General features: G+C 33.6%; 1 protein-coding gene across 4 annotated transcripts in view; it reads left to right on the top strand.

Moving 5' to 3' along the window:
- Ift81 (intraflagellar transport 81) overlaps positions 1–24,968 on the top strand; it is a 73,734-nt gene that overhangs the window by 7,240 nt on the left and 41,526 nt on the right. For all 4 annotated transcript variants that reach the window (XM_078039188.1, XM_040289493.2, XM_078039186.1 and 1 more), the window contains exons 5-11: positions 67–156; positions 2,548–2,613; positions 2,926–3,036; positions 4,670–4,754; positions 10,312–10,475; positions 12,418–12,513; positions 14,155–14,301. In XM_078039188.1, coding sequence (XP_077895314.1) covers positions 67–156; positions 2,548–2,613; positions 2,926–3,036; positions 4,670–4,754; positions 10,312–10,475; positions 12,418–12,513; positions 14,155–14,301 — 759 coding nt within the window. The remainder of the gene's footprint in view (positions 1–66; positions 157–2,547; positions 2,614–2,925; positions 3,037–4,669; positions 4,755–10,311; positions 10,476–12,417; positions 12,514–14,154; positions 14,302–24,968) is intronic.

The following is a 24,968-nucleotide window of genomic DNA, read 5'->3' as shown; positions in this document are numbered from 1 at the left end:
AAAAAAAATAAATAAATAAAGTAATCCTATTATAGAATTTATGATTTAATGACATTCTTCTTTTAGTATGAAGAGTTGATGGAAGCCTTTAAAACTTTGCATAAAGAATGTGAGCAGCTGAAAACATCTGGATTTTCTACAGCAGAAATCAGAAAGGTAAAGGAAAAAAACATAATTTTTTGGTTTTGGATAATATTGTATTTTGCATTTTCATTTGTGGTTAATTCAGTATGAGTTTTAAGATTTTATGGAGACTAATGACAGCAAATGATCAGGGTAAATTTACAGCAAGTTCTATGTACTGGTAAATCACTAGAAGGGGTTTTAAAAGATTGTTGAGTCTTTATGTGGTAGAAAATATACAGAAAAACAAAAAAAGGAAAAAAATCATCTTGTATGTATTGGGGATCACATAATACATACTTATTTATATCTTGCCTTTTAGTTATTACATTGTGGATACAGTCCCTTTGTTATTTTTCTAAAAAAAAATTGATTTTTCATGATCAACCTATATTCCCAAATGTGGGTAACTTAACTATTTTTAGTTTTTTGTTTTCAATTTTTGCTCTTATGGATAATGCTATGATTATCTTCCACATAATGTTTTTGGCATGTCTATGATTATTTCCTTAGAATAAATTCTAGAAATGGAATTGTTCATTAAATCATATGAAAAATTTGACAACTTTTGATGCATGTTATTAATGTTCCCTAGAAAATATTTTTATATTTTCACCAAGCATTTTAAGTTCTTTCCCCAAACTATTCCCATACTGACTTGTATGGATTTTGTGCTTTTAGAATTCTTGAGTTATCAATGCCATTTTTATATTCTCATTCAGACACATTAGAAGTTGCTTGCTCAGGGAAGCCTTCTCTAATTCATTAAATAGATTAGATACCTCTATTATTTTTTTTATAGCACTCATTACACTTATTAATTACTTTAATATCTGTCTTCCAATTATCTGTCTTTGATAAATATATTTTTAAGGTCTATGATGGTATGTACTGTATATCTTATTTGCCTCTATATTCCTAGTCTCTATCACAGTGCTTGGCACAGGGTAGGTTCTCAGTAGGAGTTTATTGAATATTAGGACTGAAGATGAACTCAGATGTAGTAAGGAAGAAAAGACCAATAAGTACATACTTAAAATAGTATGGAAGAGTGATTGATATTCCTCTCCTGTTCTTCATTATGTCCTATGAATAAACCAAAATGTTAAAAGAACCTGGAGTTTATATATTTTAATTTCACTCATTATTAAGTATTCTTGAATATATTCTTTGTAGTAAGTTTAGAAAATGTGATTAAATAAGAAATAGAAATAGAAAATAATTCACTCATAATCCCATGTTCTAGAGATAACCACTGTTGACATTAAATATATTTAAATAAATATATTTAAATCTTTTCCTTGATATTATACTGTACATACATACAATATATAATTTACTTCTTTCAAGTAATGTCATATCATGACTTTTTCTCATGCCATTAAACATTCTTCTACATAATATTTAATAATTTTCATTATATAATGTAGTTTATTTAATAATTCTCAGACATTTAGATTTTTTTCAAATTTTAGATATAGTTAGTAAGAATCCTTTTTTAAAAGTCTGTGAAAAAAAACTGTGGCTTTTCATGAATATTTTATTAGGATAGATTCCCCAGATGTAGCATTATTGAGCTAGAAGGGATACACATTTATTTTATCTTATATTATTTTTTAGTAATAATAAAAAAAATAATAATATAATAACTGCCACCAATAGTGAGTGAGAGTGCCCATTTTCTCAAATTTTGCCAATACTGACTAATATGTATATTTTACCTTTGGTATTATTGTATTAGTTTTTTCAGGTTTAGGAAGGATTTTTGTTTTCACTGCAAAATATTATGGAACTGGTTAAGAGGAAGGTAATTTATTTATTACTTATTTTTAATTATCTTGATTTTATTCTTACTTGGAATGTATTGTCCATTCCCACATTTCTTTCTCTTTAATTTTGGATTTTTAATGTAATATTTTAAAAAGTTTAATAATCAGAGAGAGGTGATTTTTTTTAGGGAGAGAATTGGTTAGTTGGCAAAAACAGATATAACTTATGTCTTAAAATCACCATAGCCTTAAAAATAATTTTGATGGAAAATTGGCAGAATACATGGTTTGGCATTTAGAGCAGATGGGATGTCAGCAGCTGTTGTTCATGTATTTAGACCTGCACACTTTCCATTATAGAGGATCTTTAAAAAATCATGTGCCCATATTTGGAATCAGAACACAGATGTGTCAGTTGGCAGCTTCACCTTGCTGCGTTTTAACCTGCTTTAGTTGCTTTTCTAGATGAAAACCAAGTTGCCAAAAAATTACCCTTCATAAAGAACCCGAGGGAAAAATAGAAATGCCCTTTGTCCAAAAGAGAATTTTTGTTCCTTACTGCTCTGGTTCTAAATGATGAAAATGGTAGATGCATAATCGTATAAAAATCTTATCTCATTTCTAAGTTTTTAATGTCCTCTTTACTACTTTTTAGGATATTAGTGCAATGGAAGAAGAAAAGGATCAGCTCATTAAGAGAGTTGAACGTTTGAAGAAAAGGGTAAGGAAAGAATTAGCACTGTAGAATTTGGCCCGAAGTCCCAAGGACTGGCAAAGATTTAGGAATGCAAATAAAGATTAAGCCAGGCATGGTTGTACATCTGAGGATGAACTCAAATGACATTGAGGGAAAGGGAATCTCCGTAGGCAGTAGCCCAAAACTTTTAAGGACCTGGAGTCTAGAGCTTTGCTGTCATCTCTAGGGAGTACTGTTTACCAAAAGGAAATGATAAGTGGATGTCTGTGTCACGTGACATGCTAATTTATTTCTCAAACCTGACAGTAACATGTACTACTTATTCCCTTACTGTAGGTGGAGACAGTTCAGAATCATCAACGGATGCTTAAAATAGCAAGGCAACTTCGAGTTGAAAAAGAGAGAGAAGAATTTCTTGCACAACAGAAACAGGAACAAAAGAATCAGGTATCCACGAAAAGTTTGTGTTCTCAGGATGAAAGAAATTGCTCCTTCTGGTAATTCAAATGTAAAGAGCAAAGAATTTTAGAATTATATTTTGTGGCACCAACAGCAACAACAATACCTCCTTTTGGGTGCTATACTTTGTATCTATATTTTTTTGGTTGATGCTTAGCTCATGTTCCAGTATTACAGAAGATTTATTATAATGTTAAGCAATAAGATTAACTGCTCATGAAATTTATAGAATTTCTAAAGGATGTCTTTAGATTCTGGGACTATAGGAACATCTTTTTTGTTCCACTGATCTACATTTTACTCTAGTGGCAAATAAGTGAATCATGAACAGGCTCAAAATCACAAGAAAAAAATAATCTAGCCAGAAAGTATTACTTTTATTTATTAAAAATCTATCTTGAAATCTGAGTAGACTTGTACATTAAAAATATATTATAGGGGCTAATATAAAAATACATTATAGTGGTACAGCACTTGCCTAGCAAGTATGAGACACTGGGTTCAATTCTCAGCACCACATAAAAATAAATAAATAGAACAAAGACTAAAAAAAAGTAATATATATATATATATATTACAGGAGCTAGGGTTGTGGCTCAGTGGTAGAGTGCTTGTCTGGGTTCGAGTCTCAGCACCACATATAAATAAATAAAATAAAGGTACCTTTAAATCTAAAATAAATATACATTTAAAAAATATATACTCAAATCAATTTTATTTTTGACTACATTGGAAGTTTAGATATTTAGCTGTATTGAAGCTTGATTTGGCAGCATAGTACTTTCTCTGCATCAGTAATCTGCATTTTCTAAGCCTGGAATGGTTATTTAGCATTAGTTTTTGATTCTGAAATAGCAATTGTTAGCATTTCTTAGGATTAAGAAAACCTGCTATAATGAGAAAAGCCTGATGCATTTATTTCTTAACAAATATTTTTCCTTAATCCCCAAATTCAACAAATAACTAAAGAAAAAAATTTAAATATTTATTTTTTAATTACAGGTGGGCACAATATCTTTATTTTTTATTTTATGTGGTGCTGAGGATTGAACCCAGTGCCTCGAGTTAAGCAAGTGCTCTACCTCGGAGCCACAACTCCAGCCCTACAGAAAATTTTTCTGAAAGATTTTTTTTTACATATATTTTTGGTTGTAGATGGACACAATACCTTTATTTATTTTTATGTTGTGCTGAGGATCTAACCCAGTGCCTCACATGTGCAAGGCGCATGCTCTACCACTGAGCCACAACCCCAGCCCTGAAAGATTAAAAAAAAAAATTTTTACATGAAAAGGAATTGAGAGAACCAGTTACATTTTTTATTTAACAGTAATTTTCTTAGCTCTTAATATTCGTTCCTTTTATATTATAAGAAGTATTTGTAGAGGCTGAGGCTGAGGCTGGGGCTCAGTGGTGGAGTACTCGCTTAGCATGCATGAGGCACTGAGTTCAATCCTCAGTACCACATAAGAATAAATAAATAAAATAAAGATGTTGTGTCCATCTACAACTAAAATCTATTTTAAAAAGAAAGAATTATGTGTATTTCCTATTGTTTGCCTATGTGAGTGATAAGTTTTTAATACATTAAGCAAGTCATAAATCTAATTGTATTTTAAAGCTATTTCATGCAGTGCAGAGATTGCAAAGAGTACAAAACCAGCTGAAAAGTATGCGCCATGCTGCAGCAGATGCAAAGCCTGAAAGTAAGTGGAATATTATATAATATCTGTCATTATAAAATATTATTTAAAAAATATTCCTGAAAGTAGTAGATTAATGGGAATTAATTATTATCAAGTGATAGCTCAGTATTTTGGAGCATCATTTTCCAACTATAAGGTTTCATCTTTGTAAAAAAAAAAATTCATACCCACCCCTCAAGAAAAATAAATAGGGCTGGGGATGTGGCTCAAGTGGTAGCGCGCTTGCCTGGCATGCGTGCAGCCCGGGTTCGATCCTCAGCACCACATACAAACAGAGATGTTGTGTCCACTGAAAACTAAAAAATAAATATTAAAAAATTCTCTCTCTCTCTCTCTTTAAATAAATAAATAAATAAATAAAAATTGACCAGTTTTTCAGTTAGGGCAAAGAAAATGATAATGATTGGCAAGGAAAGCCCTCCAGTGTACACTTATATAAGTACTTGGAATGGATGTTATGAAAAAGATGAATGGAAAAATGGGAATGGTTGCTTTAGAACTAGGACTATAAAGAAAAAAAGATACTAGGCCCTTAAAACTGAGTGTTTTTCATGTTTTGGTTTGTAGAATAACAGTACTAATGATGTGGGCATTCCTGGCTCTGTTACATAGGTCTACACAAATGATATATTGTTCTGATACCCCAGATCATACCACCAAACCATCCTAGGTATATTGAAAGTTTTTAGCTCATTAGGAGGGAGGACGCACACATTGGAAGAGTAGTACAAAGCTATCATTTGTATTTGAGAGACATTACAACATAAATATCTAGCTGATAGAGGGTTAATTCGTCTTATTATAGTAATCTATAAAACATTACAGATGCAATACGTAAAGTGTCTGCAATAAAAAGGCATATACAATTACAAGTGTTGACAAGAATGTGGAAAAATTGGGACCCTCATGTATTGCTTTGTGGGAATGCAAAATGATGCAGCAGCTTTGGGAAACAGCTTAGCAGTTCCTCAAAATGATAAACATAAAGTTACCATATGAACCAGCATTTCCATTCTTAGGTATATACCCAAGAGAATTGAAAACACATGTCCACACAAAAACTTCAACACAAATGTTCATAGCAACATTATTCATAATAGCAAAAAAAAAAAAAAAAGAGAAAAAAACAACCCCTATGTCCCTAAGATAATGAATGAATTAACAAAATGTGTCATATCTACACAATGGAGTATTATTCTTCCACAAAAAAAGAATGAAACGTTGATATACCCATGAAGCTTATGGCATGTATGAACCTCAAAAGCATGGCTAAATAAAAGATATCAGTCACATATATATTGTGTGAACCCATTTATATGAAGTGTCCAAAATAAGCAAATTCTTAAAGACAGAAATCAAATTAGTGACTGTCTAGAGCTTGGAGAGAGAGGAAATAACTGCTATAGCGTTTGGAGACTTCTCTTGGAATTGATAATAATGTTCTAAAATTGATGGCGCTTATAGTTGCACGATTGTGCTATACTGAAAGTCATTAAATCATACACTAAATGGGTGAATTTTATGGCATGTAAATTTTATTTCAATAAAATGGTGTTTCCCTAATTCTAGACACCAGTTTTTTCTTAAAGTTGTTTTTGTGGTTGGTATATATCTTAACTTTTTTTTTTTTTTTTTTTGTGGTGCTGGGGATTGAAACCAAGGCCTAATGCATGTGAGGCAAGCACTCTATCAACTGAACTATATCCTCAGCCCATATATCTTATTTTTAACATGGTATTTGCAATCTACTTCATGGTATCTTACAGTTGAGACACCTAAAAATCAAGGAAAAAAAGACATGCGTAATTGATTTTTTAAGTAAGTAGGACGATATTTCTTATATGATGAATAGTTGATATATGTCAACTTTTTACTTTCCACATAATCTCACTCAGTGCAGTCATAAATTCTAATTCAAGCAATAACTGAAAGTAAGCATGCACTTAATTGTTGGTATCACTTGATTCTTTATTTATTTTCTATTTTTTTTATAACTTTATTTATTTATTCTTTTATGTGGTTCTCGAAACCATTGCTTCACACATCCAAGGCAAGCCTTTTGGTTACCACTGAGTTATAACCCCAGACCCTAAGTTTCTTCTGCTTTTAGGAGAATGTTAATTTTCAACACAAAAGTAAAATTTTTTTCTATAGGACAACTTATATCTTTTTTTTTTTTTTTTGAGAGAGAGAGAGAGAGAGAGAATTTTAATATTTATTTTTTTAGTTTTCGGCAGACACAACATCTTTGTGTGTATGTGGTGCTGGGGATCGAACCCGGGCCGCACCATGCATGCCAGGCGAGCGCACTACTGCTTGAGCCACATCCCCAGCCCCAACAACTTATATCTGTTTAGTATATGTTCTTTGATTTTGATGTAAGGTTACTTTACATCTTTATTATAAAAAATTAAAATGAATCTTCAAAAGAAATCCATTAAAGTACAGCTGTTTTAAAATTAATACCAATAAGTTTTACAAATAGTACCTATTATTGATAATACCTATTGATAATTTTTCTTTCCATTCAAAATTAAGTCTCCACTCTCAACTCCCAAATACTTAATAGAATATTTATTAAATCTGTGGATATAAAGAAAAATCATCTTTCCCATTGTTAGGAGGCCAAGTGAGAAAAAATGGCTGAAAATATAGATAGAAATGCCTTATGTATGTGATATATGTATTTTGTGGGTGGATAGGAAGTGGGGATAGGAGGTTAAGGAGTTCCTGCTTTGTTTACATCTTTCTGGAAAATGGATAAGAGTTTTGTTCAGTAGCCTAGGGAAAGAATAAATTAATCAGATGTTTGTCTAATTTTGGTATTTAGTGTCTAATTTTTGTAATAACAACAAAAAAATGGTTTGCAGAGTTTATTTACTTAATTAGCATAAAAATAGTTTTAGTATGACAATGTAATTTGTGATTTTGTAGCATAACAGCCATATTATAAAGCATTCACTGAAGTTAATATAACTGTACATACTATACACTCATGAGATTAATTACATAAGAGAAACCTATCAGTAAATTACACAGGATCAGTGAGAAGCTTTCAGAGCGTTTTTAATCTAAAAGTTTGCTGTGATCTTGGTGACTTTATATTTCTTTTCTCCAGGATATTTAAAGATAATGATTTAAAAATTTTGCATAGAAACATTTGACTAGTTTCAGCTCTGTAAAAGAATTTAAATTTTAAAAAATTGTTTATTATTTTTTTACCTTTATTTTATTTATTTATTTTTGTGTTTTGCTGAGGATCAAACCCAGTGTCTCACACATGCTAGGCAAGCACTCTGCCACTGAGCTACAGCCTCAGCTCAAAAACTTAAAGTTTGGGGCTGGGGATGTGGCTCAAGCGGTAGCGCGCTCTCCTGCCATGCGTGCGACCCGGGTTCGATCCTCAATACCACATACCAACAAAGATGTTGTGTCCGCCGAGAACTAAAAAATAAATATTAAAAAAAAAAAAAAAAAAAAAACTTAAAGTTTGAGGTTAACTCTGCGTTAGTATTTTAACAGCTTTACTGAGGTAAAATTAATATAACAAACTGCACATAAAGTGTATACTTGGTAAGTTTTGATATAGGTATACATTGATGAAGATATCAACTCTTAATGAAAATAATTATCTATTACCCCCTTTTGCCTCTTTGTAATGTCTTCTGTCCTCCCCATCACCAGACAATCATTTTTAGAAAAAAATATAATTGAAAAATTTTATGTTTTAAAAACATTTTAGCAGGCTGGGGTTGTGGCTCAGAGGTAGAGCGCTCGCCTACCATGCGTGAGGCACTGGATTCTATCCTCAGCACCACATAAAAATAAAATATTGTGTCCACCTATAACTAAAAAATAAATATTAAAAAAATATTTTAGGCTTTGATTTATGCATCTCTAGTTACATGAGGTATATTTAAGAACCTGAAGATGGAGGAGCTAGTCATCTAACACCCAGACAGCCAGAGGAACTGGAATGTAGATTTAATTGGAAACCACCTAGGAATAATTACCTGATTTTTATTATAGTGTGATTCATTAAATACTTTTCTTTCTCTCCCTTTCTTCAATCCTGAAAAAGGGGGAAGGTTGAAGGCATGAATAGAAAACTTGTAAATTTGCCATTAGTGCATTTTTATATGTTTTATTGGTACAACAGAACTTAAAATATTTGAAGGTTTTGGGCCATATTTATTATGCAATTTACATACATAGATTACTTAAACAGGAAACCCAGCATTTTAAAGTCAAGCCAGGGGTTGGGGTTGTGACTCAGTGGTAGAGTGATTCTTGCCTAGCATGTGCAAGGCCCTGGGTTTGATCCTCAGCATCATATAAAAAATAAATAAATAAAATAAAGATATTTGTCCAACTACAACTAAAAAGCAAAATATTAAAAAAAAAAAGTCGAGCCAGATTTTGTAAATGTATAATAAAAATATGAAATAAACTTTATAAAGCTTTCTAGACTGGGAATTTATATAACAAAATCATTATTCACTGAAAATCAATATAGTCATACATCTGACCAAAGTAAGAAAAATATTAACTCTTAAAAATACAATTTAAGTTGACACTTAACTGTAAACTAATACATTAAAATATAAAAGCTACCAAACCTAAAATATTAATGAATGTAGATAATTTATTTTTCTTTTCTAGATTTTATACCTATAGCAATGTCTTCATTGGTTTGAAACTGATAAATTATAATATATTAATTACTGCTAGTGATGAATTAGAATAGAAATATAAACTGCGTCAGAAGTATTACAAAAGAAAAAAAAGCATTTATAACTGCTTGTATAAAAGAGCACCTGGGTTAGATTTCATTTACATGTTAGTTCGTGGATTTCTTTTTCTGTTTTGTGGTGTTGGGAATTGAACCCTGGGCTTCACATATGGTATGCAAGTCCTTTACCACTGAGCTACATTTCCAGCCCTGGTTCATGGATTTCTTAAAAACTTAGAAGGCAAAATATGATCCAACAATATGTCTAGTTCTGCAAATGTCAGTTTTGCATATTGAGGGATATTAAAAAATTAGTTTATAAAGTTTGAAAGATCCTAATATCACACTTTTATAATTATAATTATTTGTTCTTCCATTCAGATTGTTGCTTTCATAATTATTTTAATTAGCATCAAAATATTTCAATGACCCATATTTTTTAAAATAATTTTTTATACCTTTATTTTTTTAAACATGTATTTCTTAGGTGTTGATGGACCTTTATTTTATTCATTTATTTATATGTGGTGCTGAGAATCGAACCCAGGCAAGTGCTCTACCACTGAGCCACAAACCCAGCCCCACTTTATTTTTTATTTATTTGTTTTTATGTGGTACTGAAGATCAGACCCAGTGCCTTACATGTGCCAGGCAAGTGCTCTACCCCTGAGCTCCAACTGCAGCCCGGTGACCAATCTTTTAATGCACCATACTAGATATACAGAATGCTTTCAATAGATATGCCATACTGTCCAGGTCTTACATTTAAAAGTGTACTATACCTACTCTTTCAGGCTGATTATTCACTTATTTTGTTTTTGAAAGGTTTAATGAAGAGACTAGAGGAGGAGATAAAATTTAACTCATATATGGTAACTGAAAAATTTCCTAAAGAAATAGAGAGCAAGAAAAAGGAATTGCATTTTTTACAAAAAGTGGTTTCAGAGCCAGCTATGGACCATTCTGATCTTCTTGAACTTGAATCTAAAGTAAGTGACAGTCATCTTTTTATAGCTCCAATTTTATCTCATCCCCAGGTCTGTGAAAATTAAATGAACTGCTTTCTTTAGTGCCCCAGTTAGGACTAAAGTCAACCATGCTAAGAGTTGACAGCTCTTTTGAGGAGTTGTCCTTTATGAGGAATTATAGAATGTTATGTTCCTTAATCTCCATGATGTTATAAAAACCCAGTCAACTGATAAGGAAGCTAAATAACTTCAATATGTAAATTAATACCTATGAATTGACTTATGGGCTTATGTCTTCATAATATATCATTTACGTGACAAATTTTAGAGTACTTTGAATATCATTAATTTTTTTTCTTTAATATTTATTTTTTAGTTTTTGGCAGACACAACATCTTTGCCAGGCGAGTGCGCTATCTCTTGAGCCACATCCCCAGCCCGAATATCATTAATTTTTATTTCTAAGCATAATATTATGGTAATTCTATACTTAAAGCTGATTTTCTTTTTTCTTTTTTTTTTTTTTTTTTGGTTCTGGGGATTGAACTCAGGGGCACTCAACCACTGAGCCACATTCCCAGCCCTAATTTTGTATTTTATTTAGCGATAGGGTCTCACTGAGTTGCTTAGTGCCTTGCTTTTGCTAGGCTGGCTTTGAACTTGCAATCCTCCTGCCTCAGCCTCCCGAGCCACTGGGATTATAGGTGTGCACTTCCTGGCTGATTTCTTTCTTTATTTCTTTCTTTTTTTTTTACTTTTCAGTGCTGAGAATTGAACTCAAGGTCTAGTACATATCAGGCAAATGCTCTATCACAGAGCTGCACTCTCAGCTCTCTAAAGCTGATATTTTTTATTAGCCTTTTTTTGCCAGTCTTGGAATTACCAAACTTTCTTGAAACCTGTTATTATTTTACATTTTTATTTCCTAGAAATAAAACATTAATCAAATGTATATTTTTAAAAATCAATTAACATGGGGTTGGGGATGTGGCTCAAGCGGTAGTGCGCTCGCCTGGCATGCGTGTGGCCCGGGTTCGATCCTCAGCACCACATACCAACAAAGATGTTGTGTCCGCCGAGAACTAAAAAATAAATATTAAAAATTCTCTCTATCTCTCTCTCTCCTCTCTCACTCTCTCTTTAAAAAAAATTAATTAACATGAAAAGGTTTTGACTTGCTAATCTTTGAATGTGCTTAATAACCCCTACAATTAAATATGTAATTCTGATCATTTTACTCTTTTAATTCACTTAGAGAAATTAGATGTCCGGGTCAGATTTGGATCAAATTTAAAGTCATACAATTAACAGAATTCCAACCCTTCAAAGGATAGATATACTGAAAGCCATGTTTTTGTTTTTTAATGTGGTTTGGGGGATCAAACCCAGTGCCTCATGCATGCTAAGCAAGTGCTCTACCACTGAGCCACAACCCCAGCCCCATATCTTGATTTTATTTGTTGAAGAATTATATGCTTCTATAGGATTTATTCAGTTTTATTACATTTTGAAAAGGTTTAATGGCTAGGATAGAAGATAGCTATCAAAGAATGACAGATCTAAGTGCATAAAGAGTTTTAAATGTCATACATGTCAGCTCTCAGCTGAGTTCATGAATTCCTATTAGCTTTATCATTTAATAACGACTTGAAAGTCATGATCCAGGTGAGGGGATAACTTCAGATTTTTAGAAAGCATCTTTTTAATAATAATGAATAAATATTTCATGTAAAATACTTCATGATAGTTTAGATATTAAAAGTAATCAAATTGTACAAATGTATATCATGAAATATAAATGTTTCTAAAAGTAATTCTAACAATACACTCATAACATTAATGAAACTGTTTCTCCCATCAAATCACTGATGGTAAGAGCTAAAAATTCAAAGCTTTTGGCCAGATTTCACTTTGTGTAGTAACAGGGAGAGTTTTAACATTTTTCACTTTCATACTGTTTTAGATAAATGAAATAAACACACAAATTAATCAGCTGATTGAAAAGAAGATGATGAGAAATGAGCCAATTGAAGGCAAACTCTCATTATATAGGCAACAGGTAAGACCACACTTGAACCCACTCATTGAAATCTGTAATCTTATTGGTGAACATCTTCATCAAATCCCCTGGATGTGTTATCTATAGTCTTAAAGTTAGAAAGAAGAGTAAATGTTCTTTGGTCATTATTGATCTCCAGATTATAAGTAAGAATTAGTGGGGAAGCCACAATGATACCAGTTCAAGTTTGAAATGCAGTATACCTGATGAAGCTGTTTCCTTAGTGCCTTTTAAAAATGAAAAAGCTCTGTCACCACATTTGATATATAAATATATATTTTTTTAGTTGTTGATGGACCTTTAATTAATTAATTAATTTATTTACTTATTTGTATGAGGTGCTGAGAATTGAACCTAGTGCCTCATACATGCGAGGCAATCACTGTATCACTGAGCTATAACTGCAGCCCTGATAGAGCACTTTTTGTCTTTTTTGTTTAATCTGTAAATGTGGAATTCCATTTTTAAATTAAAGCTTATATTAGGTGGTTTAAATGAAATATTTATAATCTTTAATGAGTCAAAAACAATATACTTTTCAGATTTAAAGTTAGTTTGCAAGGACTCTCCTTTTATTGTCTTCTGACTAATTTTGTTTTTCTGTAAAAGCTATTGCTTGTTCGCTATAGTTTTCCCTTTGATTTTTTTACATATATTTTTAGTTGTAGATGGACACAATACCTTTATTTTATTTATTTATTTTTATATATAAAACTATATGACAGGAGAGGAAGAATCTCTAGTGCAAATCCTTTAAAAAAATTCTACTGTATTTCCTGTTTGAAAAATGACATCAGGTGATAAAAGAATATTTCTTTTTTTCCTTTCTTTTTTTTTAGAGGGGGGAGACAATTTGGCTTTTGTTTTTCTTAAACTAGTATGGTATTGATTCATTAAGGAAAATCCCCCAAGAGTTGCTAGCTAATATAAAATGCTGCATTCATGGCTAAGAGCAGCCATTTGGATTAGGTTAACAAAACATAATTCTGATGAGTCAGACATTTGATTTTGAATCTGCATTTTATTTATTAGAATACTCCAAATATAATAAATGGCTTTAACCTTTCTTTTAAAAAGTCTGGATATTGAGGGGCTGAGTTTGTGGCTTGGTGGTAGAGCGCTTGCCTAGCACATTTGAGGCACTGGGTTTGATCCTCAGCACCACATAAAAATAAGTAAATAAAATAAAGATATACATACGTGGAGTATAACTCATTTTTAAAAAGAAGGTGTGGATATTGAATTTGGTAAGATGACCTGTGTAATATTTCTGAAAATAAAGCATTCTTGTTTTCTTCCAGTGAAAGGGAAAACAATTGACAGTGTTAGCTTCTGTTTACTTACCTAGAATGTATTTTCATTTGCACTTGAGAAGACTTTAATGTTTTTATTAGTACATTTTTGTTTCTTTGTTGATGATGTCTGCCTTTTGTCTTCTGAAATGTTTTTCGGTTGGTATTTGATATATATTATATGCTCATGCTAAATACATAATTGATGATGATGGGGAGTAGGAAAAGGGTACTGGTCAGGAGAAGCCAAACTAAAAATTTAGCTTGATAAGATCTAAAAGATAGGTGATTTCACAAGATAATGGAAAATTTATTATATGTCTTTTGTTCATATTAAATGCCCAATTAGGCATCCATCATTTCTCGTAAAAAAGAAGCCAAAGCTGAGGAACTGCAGGAAGCTAAGGAGAAGTTAGCCAACCTAGAAAGAGAAGTATCATTAAAGACAAATCAGACCCGTGAGTTTGATGGCACCGAAGTTTTGAAAGGAGATGAGGTAAGTTGAGGTATCTCGTGGAACAAGGGTATGAATATTAGATTTTCTTTAAACCATTAATGTCTTTGACTTTCTTAGTTCAAATGTTGATAGTAGTTAATCTTATTTTATAAAACTTATTTAAAACTGAAAAAATAATTTGCAGTAATATTAAGACATTTCTTTATATAAAATAGGAGAAATCTTAGTGATTTTATGAGAAAATATTCCAAGTTTTCACTTTTTTATATTGGAATTATTTATTATAAGCATTAAATTATAAAAGACAAACAAGAGTAGTAGAAACTAGCAGGCAATATAAAAGTTCATTTTTGCTTATAAATGTATTTCCATAAAGAGTTAAGAAAATATCACTTGAGTTAATATGGTCAATAATGTATATTTGGAATTGATTGCTGTGGCACACACCTGTAATCCTAGCAGCTCTGGAGGGTGAGGTAGGAGAATCGAAAGTTCAAAGCCAGCCTCAGCAAAAAGCAAGGCACTAAGCAAGTCAGTGAGACCTTTAAATAAAATGTAAAAAATGGCTGGAGATGTGGCTCAGTGGTTAAACATCCCTGGGCTCAATCCCTAGTACCAAATAAAATAATAATAATGTGTATTTGGCTAGTGAGGCTGGCACAATAAAATGACCTCATAATAGATGCTTACAAGTTAAAAAACAATGCAGTTGTATCTTACATTGCTGTGTACTTTAAATTTTAAACAGTGCTTTAATAGCTGCTGTTGCATTTATCCACTGTCAGACTCATAAGATTAGAAGGAAAAATAATATTGTTTATTGTTAGCTAAACTCAAGCAACAAAAATATAATTCCTCATCCTCTTTTCATAAAATTAGCTCAAGAAAAACTGAGTGAATAAAGCCAAATAGCTTGTCTTAGCTTGGTGCTTTTTTAGAAAATCATATGATGGGTCACATTTGAATTCCTAAACATTACCTGTACTCAACCAACTCTTAAAGGTTTTTGAAATTTTATGTTAACTACTAACCCTCAGCAAAAGCTACTTTGAAAAGCTGCTCATGTCCAAAGCTCATTTTTAGCTTTGGAAAGTTAATGAATTCATACTGTTAAAAATTGGCAATGAACCTTCACTGTGCCAAACAAATGAATTGTTTCCATGGTACCATTTTTCTCTATGGTGTTTCTGATTGTAACCTCCTAAAATGCCTTTTGGCTTGTAGGGGAAGTACTAGATCTAGGAAAGCAACACTCGATTGAAAAATTCCTTTGGGTTTTAACATCCACTTCCAGATTGCTTTACGACATGAGAATGTTTCAAATGATACTTGGAGGATAGCAGCATGTGCTTCATGGTATATTTGCTTTCTGTGGGGGGAGAAAAATTAATTATACAGCAATTTTGCTTTACAAGAGACCATGCTGCTTCCTAGCAGTTTTATCTTAAGAAAATCCTGCCCAGTTGACAAGAAATACTAATTGTGGCCACATTTCACATTTGACATCTAGTACAGTATTAGATGTTCTTGCTTGTAAATACGAAGGAAAAGAAACCAGTGTCCAGTTGTTAACCTTTACTTTTGAGAAATCATCTGAATAGAAGTATTTGATGAGAGATAAAAGACTACTTTTTTTTTTAAGGGGAAAAATTACAACTTTGGAAATGGTAAGGTCAACTTAATGTTTTGAGTAATGTCTGATCGAAAACTAGCAAAGTAAATTATTTGGCAGTTACCTAAAATAACAGAAGGTATTGGGGAATATTATGCATAATTTTATAAAGAACAAATCTTGGTAGGCCAGTTTTATTTTCAACTTTGATAGAATGGTAGGCCATATGGACAAAAGGGAGGAAGTTTATTATACTAAAACTATATAAGATAGCTGGACTTTACTGAGGTTTCTGATTTGGTATTGTAAGGGTCCAGCGAAGCGTCAGAGAAAGAGACCACACAAGAGACTGGCTTCATGCAATTGGCAGGAGGGAGTTTATTGAACCAGCATGCTGGGGCTCAAGGCTCACTCAGGAAGGAAACGCAGCCCAGAGCCCAGAGCAGAGGTCAAGCAGAGCTTAAGTACACTTTTTGGAGGGGGTGGGGCTTTGCATACATCAGAACAAATCATCATGAGGCGAGGGAAAATTGAACAACAACTCTGAGACATGATTAGTACATTCATTGGCGGGAACAGGCTGGACGGGGGTGATCGGTCACTTCTAAGCGGGGTACATATTCAAACTGATTGGTTTTAGGGTCTCAAGGACTATGTGACATACTACACAGAGTCCCAGGTTATTAGACAACCAGTGGAAACAGTGGAAATATTTACTGGGCAGTTCCAATATTGTCCTAACAGCTACAGGGATTACAGGTTCTGGGGGTAGTAGAGGAATTTTAACAATACCTAGTCTTTTACTTTTTAATCCAGGCCTTGCAGTTTAGAAACTTTACAATGCCCGGTCTTTTACACTTTAACTCAGGCTTTACGGCTTGGAAACAGCTTAGTAATTTTACCTTTACAGTATTACATGGCAATCACCAGAAAATCATCAATGATGTTTGGAAAAAATACTCTGCCAGGAATCACATGCAGAATAAGAAAAAGGAGGATTAATGTTTACTGAGACTTTTTACATAAAACTCTATACTAGGTGCTTTACATATACTTCTTTGCTTCTTGTAAGAGGTGTTTTTAGTATTTCTGTTTCACAGTTGAGTGAGGGAAATTAGAAAATTACACAGCTAATAAGTGGCCAAGCTAAGATCCAGATCTCTCCCATCTTTCTTTTGACCTTGAACAAATTATTTAATTTTTTTGTTTTTCATATGTAAAGTAGGAAAAATTGCTCTTCATTGTCTCTAGGACAATGAAATAATGGATATTAAAGCTTCTGAAAAACTCAAAGGTTCCATCAACCCGAACATCTGACATCCTTTCAAAATCACTCCTGTGGGTGGTATTATATGCCTAGAGGCAGTATGGCAGAATGGCTTAAGAGCACAGGTTCTAGAACTCAATTGTTTGAATGCAGTTCCTGGCCTTGTCATTTATCAACTGGATAACTGTTTTAAATTTCTTAATCTCTTTGTACTCAGCTGTAAAATGTGAATGTTGCTGTATATACACCTCCTAGAAGGACTACATCTGTAACACTCTTAGAACAGTGATAGGCATTTGTAAGCTCAATGTGTTGACTTCTTTTTTTTTTTTCTTAAGTTGTAGTTGGACAAAATACCTTTATTTAATTTATTTATTTTTATATGGTGCTGAGGATCAAACCCAGCATCTCACATGTGCTAGGCGAGCACTCTACCACTGAGCCACAACCCCAGCCCTCAATGTGTTGACTTCTAATGTTTTTATGTTTATGTTACTCACTTGAATGAAGAATTTGAAAGTTAGAAATATAGTTTATAGCTAAACAATTTAAACCAGAGTTTCAGTTGTTAAGCTATAATAGGAGCAGTTCAGCAGAAATAACTATGATGTGGTTTCTGTTTAGGACTAAATAATTTACACAGATCCAAGATGGAATATGATAGCACTAATTCGCATTATTTTAGCAGCCATTTACTGAGCAGTTCCTATGTACTCAGACTCGAGTATGTCTAAAACATCCTTGTTAATGGATGCACAATAATATGACTGTACCTAATGCTACAGAACTGTAATTCTAAAATGATTTAAGCAGTAAATTTATTTTATATATTATACAATCTATTCTAATTCATCCTCCCAGAATGCCTATGAAGTAAGTATTATTTCTATTTTATAAGTGAAGAAACAGAGGAATTTAATAACTTGCCCAAAGTCCCAAAGTTAGTATGCTGTAGAGATCTGAAGTAGTAGACCTGAACGCTTTTGCAGCTGTGCTACCGTACACTGTGGTACCCTGACTCCTCTAAGGCACAGTTAGAATGGATAAGGTGTGTAAGGTTCACAAGACTATGTTGTAGTTGCAATCAATTGAAAATGTTGACTTGTTAGAAACTGTGTAACAGCCATTTGTTTGGATCTAAAACTTCATTCCTTGATTTAGGAATATGACTTGTTGATAAGGATAAATTTCACAAGCCCTAGACATGTTTCAGTGATTTATATTCCTTTGTCATTTTTTTTCCAGAGGTCAGTGAGGAGTTTTTGAAGTTTGTTAATGAAGTTCATACATTTTTTAAAAATATTTTTAGTTGTCAATGGACCTTTATTTATTTTATGTGGTGCTGAGAATCGAACCAAGTGCCTCACAATGCTAGGCAAGTGCTCTATCACTGAGCCACAACCCCAGCCCCAGTATATACATTTTGATATTCCTACTGTCACTAAAGCTAATATTCTTTTTTTTTAGAGAGAGAGAGAGAAGAGAGAGAGAGAGAGAATTTTTTAATATTTATTTTTTCAGTGGACACAACATCTTTATTTTATTTTTATGTGGTGCTGAGGATCGAACCCAGTGCCCTGCGCATGCCCAGCGAGCGTATTACCACTTGAGCCACATCCCCAGCCCTAAAGCTAATATTCTTGATGTGACATTTTACCTCCAAATTTTAGTTCTGACTGCAGATGACAAGTGCTATACATATTTGTTCTTCACTAAACCTTTGAATTAGTAGCTCTTTGATTTTCCTTATTGATAAAAGAAGTGTCTAAAAATGCTTATTTTTTCTCATTGTACTTTGGTGATCATTCGAACATTTTATTTTCATTGTATTGATATGCTTGAGGCAGTACTCAAGAATATGCCCAGGAATATATTTATCTCCTATTCTGCTAATATTCTGATAAAGGAATTTCTTGAACAGCTGAAATTAAATTCTTAGTGGTAGAGATACTTTTTTTTTAACCAGTCTAGTCTATCTTGACTTTTCTTCACACTAGTGTTTGAGAAATGATAAAAAGTTTAGAGATTATGCTTTCTTAACATAACTAAAAATTGAAATTATGAATATTTAACTTTTATTATCTTGAAGTGTTTTTTTTTTTTTGTACCTGGGTTTGAATTTGAGGTATTTGACCACCGAGCCACATCCCCAGCCCTATTTTGTGTTTTATTTAGAGGGGGGTCTCACTGAGTTGCTTAGTGCCTCGCTTTCTGCTAAGGCTGACTTTGAACTCCTGATCCTCCTGTCTTAGTCTCTTAAGCCACTGGGTTTACAGTCATGTGCCATCACGCCCAGCTTCTTGAAAGTTTTTATAATGGACTTTAAATATAAACTGATTAAAGATCTGATTGAGTCAGCAGTCTCAAAAATATTTGACTACTGTTGTCTCTGAGAGAAGTACACTGGCACTTTGCCCTTGATCCTAACTTATTTGTTACTGTTAATAGTTTAATAGGATTTTTTTAATATTTATTTTTTAGTTATAGTTCAACACAATACCTTTATTTTAATGTGGTACTGAGAATCAAACCCAGAGCCTCGCATGTACTAGGCGAGCACTCTACTGCTGAGCCACAACGCCAGCCCACTGTCAATAGTTTATATAATTAATAATAATAAAGTTTATTATATAATTGCAATGTGCCAGACACCAAAGAAGAGTTCTGGCATGTACTATCTTATTTGTTTCATTGTATAATGCTGAAAGATACAATTATTATTCCAATTTTTTACAAATAAGGGAATTGAGGCACACAGAGTTTAAGCTAATTTGCTCAAGATTTTACTGCTATTACATAGTACCAGAATTTGAATTGAGGCAATCTGGCTCTGAAACCTTTACTAATTTTCACATGATAGAAATCTAGAAAGAATAGTCAACCTGAGCCAGATGAAATTACAATTTAAAATCATCTTGGTAGGTAGGAATGCTGTTATACTTAAGCAAACAAAAGACCATTAATGGGATTATGTGATAGAATTGAAAGTTTGTCTGCGTGGGTCAACACAAAACCCATTAGGAATGCAGCTTTATAAAAATAAATAAAATAGCCAGGTGCAGTGGTGTATGCCTATAATCCCAGGGACTTGGGAGATTGAGGCAGGGGGAATCACAAGTTCAAGGCCAGCCCCAGAAACTTAGTGGGATCCTGTATCAAAATAAAAGTGGGAGAAGGGCTAGGGATGTGGCTAAGTGGTAAAGTCCCTCTGGGTTTAATCCTCAGTACCAAAAGCAATAACGATATATATGTATGTATATATATGTACTACATTTAGAAAATGTTGAATCCTATTTGTGGTCAAATTATGCCTGGAATAATATTTTACATCTTTGGCTTCATGTCTTAAGAGATACATAGTCATGCGAGAGTACCAGATGAGGGTGACTAAAATGGAAAAAAGTCTGAAAACTTTCATGGAAAGAAGGAAAAGATGGTGGGCAGAAAAGAGTTAATATAGCAGGCCTGGGATGCTATCCCTAGAAAATCCTGCTTGCAAGGTTGGCCCTTGGCAGATATCTGGAAACTTGGACTTTGGAATAATTCCCACCTTTCCCTGATAAGAATGGCTCTCCAAGCCTAATGTGAATGAAGAATGTGGTTTATGTTGAATACCTGTTTTTTTTTTTTTTTTTTTTTTTTTGAGGAGTCTGGAATTTTGGTACAGGCTAGGCAGAGGGTACCTGCAGGATCAGCCCTGGAGGTAAAAATCCTGGACCCTGAGTCTCTAATGATCTTCTCTGGTTGGCATCATCTCACACATGCTGCTATAACTCATTGCTGGAGGAATTAAGCATTCCAATGTAATTTTGCTGGGAGAGGACTCTGGAAGCTTGCAGCTGGTTTCCTTTGAGCTTCACCCCCTAGGCCTTTTTCCTTTGCTGATTTTGCATTGTACCTTTCAGTGTAATAAATAATAATAAAGAGGGTGACTATATTTTGAGTCCTGTGAATTTTCCTAGCAAATCATTGAACCCGGGAGTGGTCTTGGGACCCCCAACACAGATGGATTAGTGGATATTCTTGTTTATGAGAAGGCAGAATTAGGATTAGTAGATGGGTATTAGAAGAAATAGTTGATTGCCTGTAAGGATAATTCTCTGCTACTTACGCTTTCTTTAGTAGTGGATCAGGCTGCTTTGGGGAAACAGATCATTCCACTGTTTAAAATGTTCTAACAAGCTCAGCAAGGGATACATTAGAAGTAATGTGTGCATTGAGAAGAAGAACCAGTGGGTCAATGTTTTGGCCTTTTTAATCTTAAAAAAAAATCTGATTACACAAGCAGTACCTAAATAGATTATCATGATATGAAAAACAAACAACACCAGTCCTTTAATATTCTTTCTGGACAGAAACCACTGATATACACCAGTTCTGTATATCCTTTCCCTCTTTTCTCTGGAGATGGATACAGATATGTAGATAGTAGTGTTTTGTAGATTTTAAAAATACAAATAGCACTATTCTGTGTGTATTGTACAACTTGCTTTTAATAACATGTCTTAAGAGACTTCTGTGTCAGAAGTACATGAAGAAGCTGTTCAGTATCAGCTCTGGGCCCAGAACACCTATGTAAAGATCCCTGCCCCTCCCCTTTCCTTCCCTTCATTCCTTCTTTAAGTACTGGAGATATTAAACCAAGGGCTTTGAGCATGCAAGTGAAGTGCTCTACCATCCCCAGCCCACTACTACTTCTTTCTAAAATAACAATAAAATGTATTCTGATGTATTCTAAAGTAATTATCTTTGTTCTAATAACATAAATAGTTATAACTTCTGTTAGAATTTAAAATTCCTTCACGGTGTTGGGTGTTTTGTTTTCTACAAATATTTGGTAATTTGGGAGTGTGTGCATTTTTTTCTATTACTTTTAAATTTTTAAAAAAATTTTTGTAGTTGTAGATTGACAGAATGCCATATTTGTTTTTTTATTTTTTATTTTTATGTATGCTGAGGATTGAACCCAGTGCCTCACACATGATAGGCAGGTACTCTACTTCTGAGCCACAACCCCAGCCCTTTCCTATTATTTTAATTTTGAGTGGCCAGAGATTTCTTGGGTGTTTCTTGAACAGTCTTCCATCTAGCTCAAAATTCTTTTTTTTTAATATTTATTTTTTAGTTGTACACAATACCTTTATTTTGTTTATTTATTTTTATGTGGTGTTGAGGATCGAACCCAGGGCCTTGCACATGCCAGGCAAGCGCTCTACCGCTGAGCCACAACCCCAGCCCCATAGCTCAAAATTCTTATTAGAGGTTTTTACATTGGACAGAGAAGTACCTGGGATCTGAAGAAGTGCTTCAATGGCAATTGGGAAGTGTTCTATACCCCTTTTCTGACTTCACCCATATCAGTTCTGCTTTTATCTGAATAATATATTAGGGTTTCAGGTAAGAATTTGCTTGAAAACAAAATTCCACTGTTAAAAAAATTTGATCTAAATGATCAATCTAGAGTCCCTTCTAGTACTAAGAAGCCATCATTTCTGGATATTTATTGTGAATCATGGCCTAAGAATGTGTGAATATCAATCTCTTTTTTTATTATTATTATTAGTTGTTCAAAACATTACATAGCTCTTTTTTTAATTTTTTTTTTAAAGAGAGAGTGAGAGAGGAGAGAGAGAGAGAATTTTTTTTTTAATATTTATTTTTTAGTTGGCGGACACAGCATCTTTGTTTGTATGTGGTGCTGAGGATCAAACCCGGGGCCGCACGCATGCCAGGCCAGCGCACTACCTCTTGAGCCACATCCCCAGCCCCATTACATAGCTCTTGACATATCATATTTCATACATTTGATTCAAGTGGGTTATGAACTCCCATTTTTTCTCCGTATACAGATTGCAGAATCACATCGGTTACACATCCACATTTTTACATACTGCCATACTAGTGTCTGTTGTATTCTTCTGCCTTTCCTATCCTCTACTATCCCCCCTCCCCTCCCCTCCCATCTTCTCTCTCTACCCCATCTACTGTAATTCATTTCTCTCCCTTGTTTTTTTTCCCTTTCCCCTCACTTCCTCTTGTATGTAATTTTGTATAATGATGAGGGTGAATATCAATCTCTATGTGTTTTTTTTTTAAAGAGAGAGTGAGAGAGGAGAGAGAGAGAGAGAGAATTTTTAATATTTATTTTTTAGTTCTCGGCGGACACAACATCTTTGTTGGTATGTGGTGCTGAGGATCGAACCCGGGCCGCACACATACCAGGCGAGCGCGTTACCGCTTGAGCCACATCCCCAGCCCTCTATGTGTTTTTTTAATCACCTGTAAGAGACACCAAACTTAAGTTTGTAAGTGAATTTGATATTAGATTCTAATTAGAATCTAGTCTACTCATGTGTAGTTATTTTAGACATGTGATTGTCTCTTAGGAGTTTATAAATGCAAATTATTATTAATCCACTTAAAATAATTTCAAGTTATTAGAACAGGGTTTTAATATTAAATAATCTTAGTTTTCCATAGTTGAAGTGTTTTAAAAATATTTTACATAGGAATATCTTCAGTGTGAGAGGAGATAGAGAAACAGTATTTTAGCGTACTATATAGTTAATAGTCATGATTATGGCTTGGGTCATAAGTAAAAGATTTACTGCCATCAGTATGCTTTTTTTAATAATTATTTTTAATTGTTGTTGGACACAATACCTTTATTTATGTGGTGCTGAGGATCGAGCCAGGGCCTCTCGTGTGCTAGGTCAGTGCTCTACCACTGAGCCACAACCCCAGCCCCATCAGTGTGCTTTTTAATGATAGCAGAAAGAGGGGCTGGGGTTGTGGCTCAGCAGTAGAATGCTCGCCTAGCATGTGTGAGGCCCTGGGTTTGATCCTCAGCACCACATAAAAATAAATAAATAAAATAAATATATTTAAAATCAAAAAGATAGCAGAAAGATTGTACCTTAAGTAACATCTCTTCCAGGAAGCACATCCTGAAAGTTTTCCCATCCCACACCCTGCCACCCTGCTCCTCCTCCTCGAATGTATTCTCTCTCTCTTTTTTTTTTTTTAAGAGAGAGTGAGAGAGGAGAGAGAGAGAATTTTTAATATTTATTTTTTAGTACTCGGCGGACACAACATCTTTGTTGGTATGTGGTGCTGAGGATTGAACCCAGGTCGCACGCATGCCAGGCGAGCGCGCTACCACTTGAGCCACATCCCCAGCCCTCTAATGTATTCTCATAGCATGTTCTCTTGCATGCCAATAATGCATAGCTCTCTAAAGATTGCTTGTTCAGTTTCAGCTGCCCCTAAGAAACTAGTTCATTTCCACGATGACAGGCATATATTTTGTTTACTGGTGTTTACTTAGAAACTGGGCACTTGTGTAAACTAACCTAGAGGTATAGTTTTTCTTTAGAAAAGTGATAATATTACTAATCTCTTGGCTGTTCCTATAGGCTTCAGTTGATAAGAAAAATTAATTTAAGGTAACTCTTCATTCTACCCATAATGTTTATTTCTACCCATAATGTTTATTTCATTGTATAGATAGTTATTTTTAAACTCTTGACCACAAATTTAAATTTTCCATTTAATCTGGTACCATTCAGCCAGGATTTTAATTAATTAATTTATTTATTGATTGATTGTACTGAGGATTAAACTCAGGGACACTCGATCACTGAGTCACATCCCTACCCTATTTTGTATTTTATTTAGAGACAGGGTCTCACAGAGTTGCTTAGTGCCTTGCTTTTGCTAGGCTGGCTTTGAACTCGAGATCCTCCTGCCTCAGCCTCCTGAGCAGCTGGGATTACAGGCATGTGCTACCATGCCTGGCTTCAGCCAGTTTTTTTTTTTTTTTTTTGC

The sequence above is a fragment of the Ictidomys tridecemlineatus genome, chromosome 2 (assembly GCF_052094955.1).
Source record: "Ictidomys tridecemlineatus isolate mIctTri1 chromosome 2, mIctTri1.hap1, whole genome shotgun sequence".
NCBI lineage: Eukaryota > Metazoa > Chordata > Mammalia > Rodentia > Sciuridae > Ictidomys > Ictidomys tridecemlineatus.
This window is presented reverse-complemented; position numbering and strand designations above follow the sequence as displayed.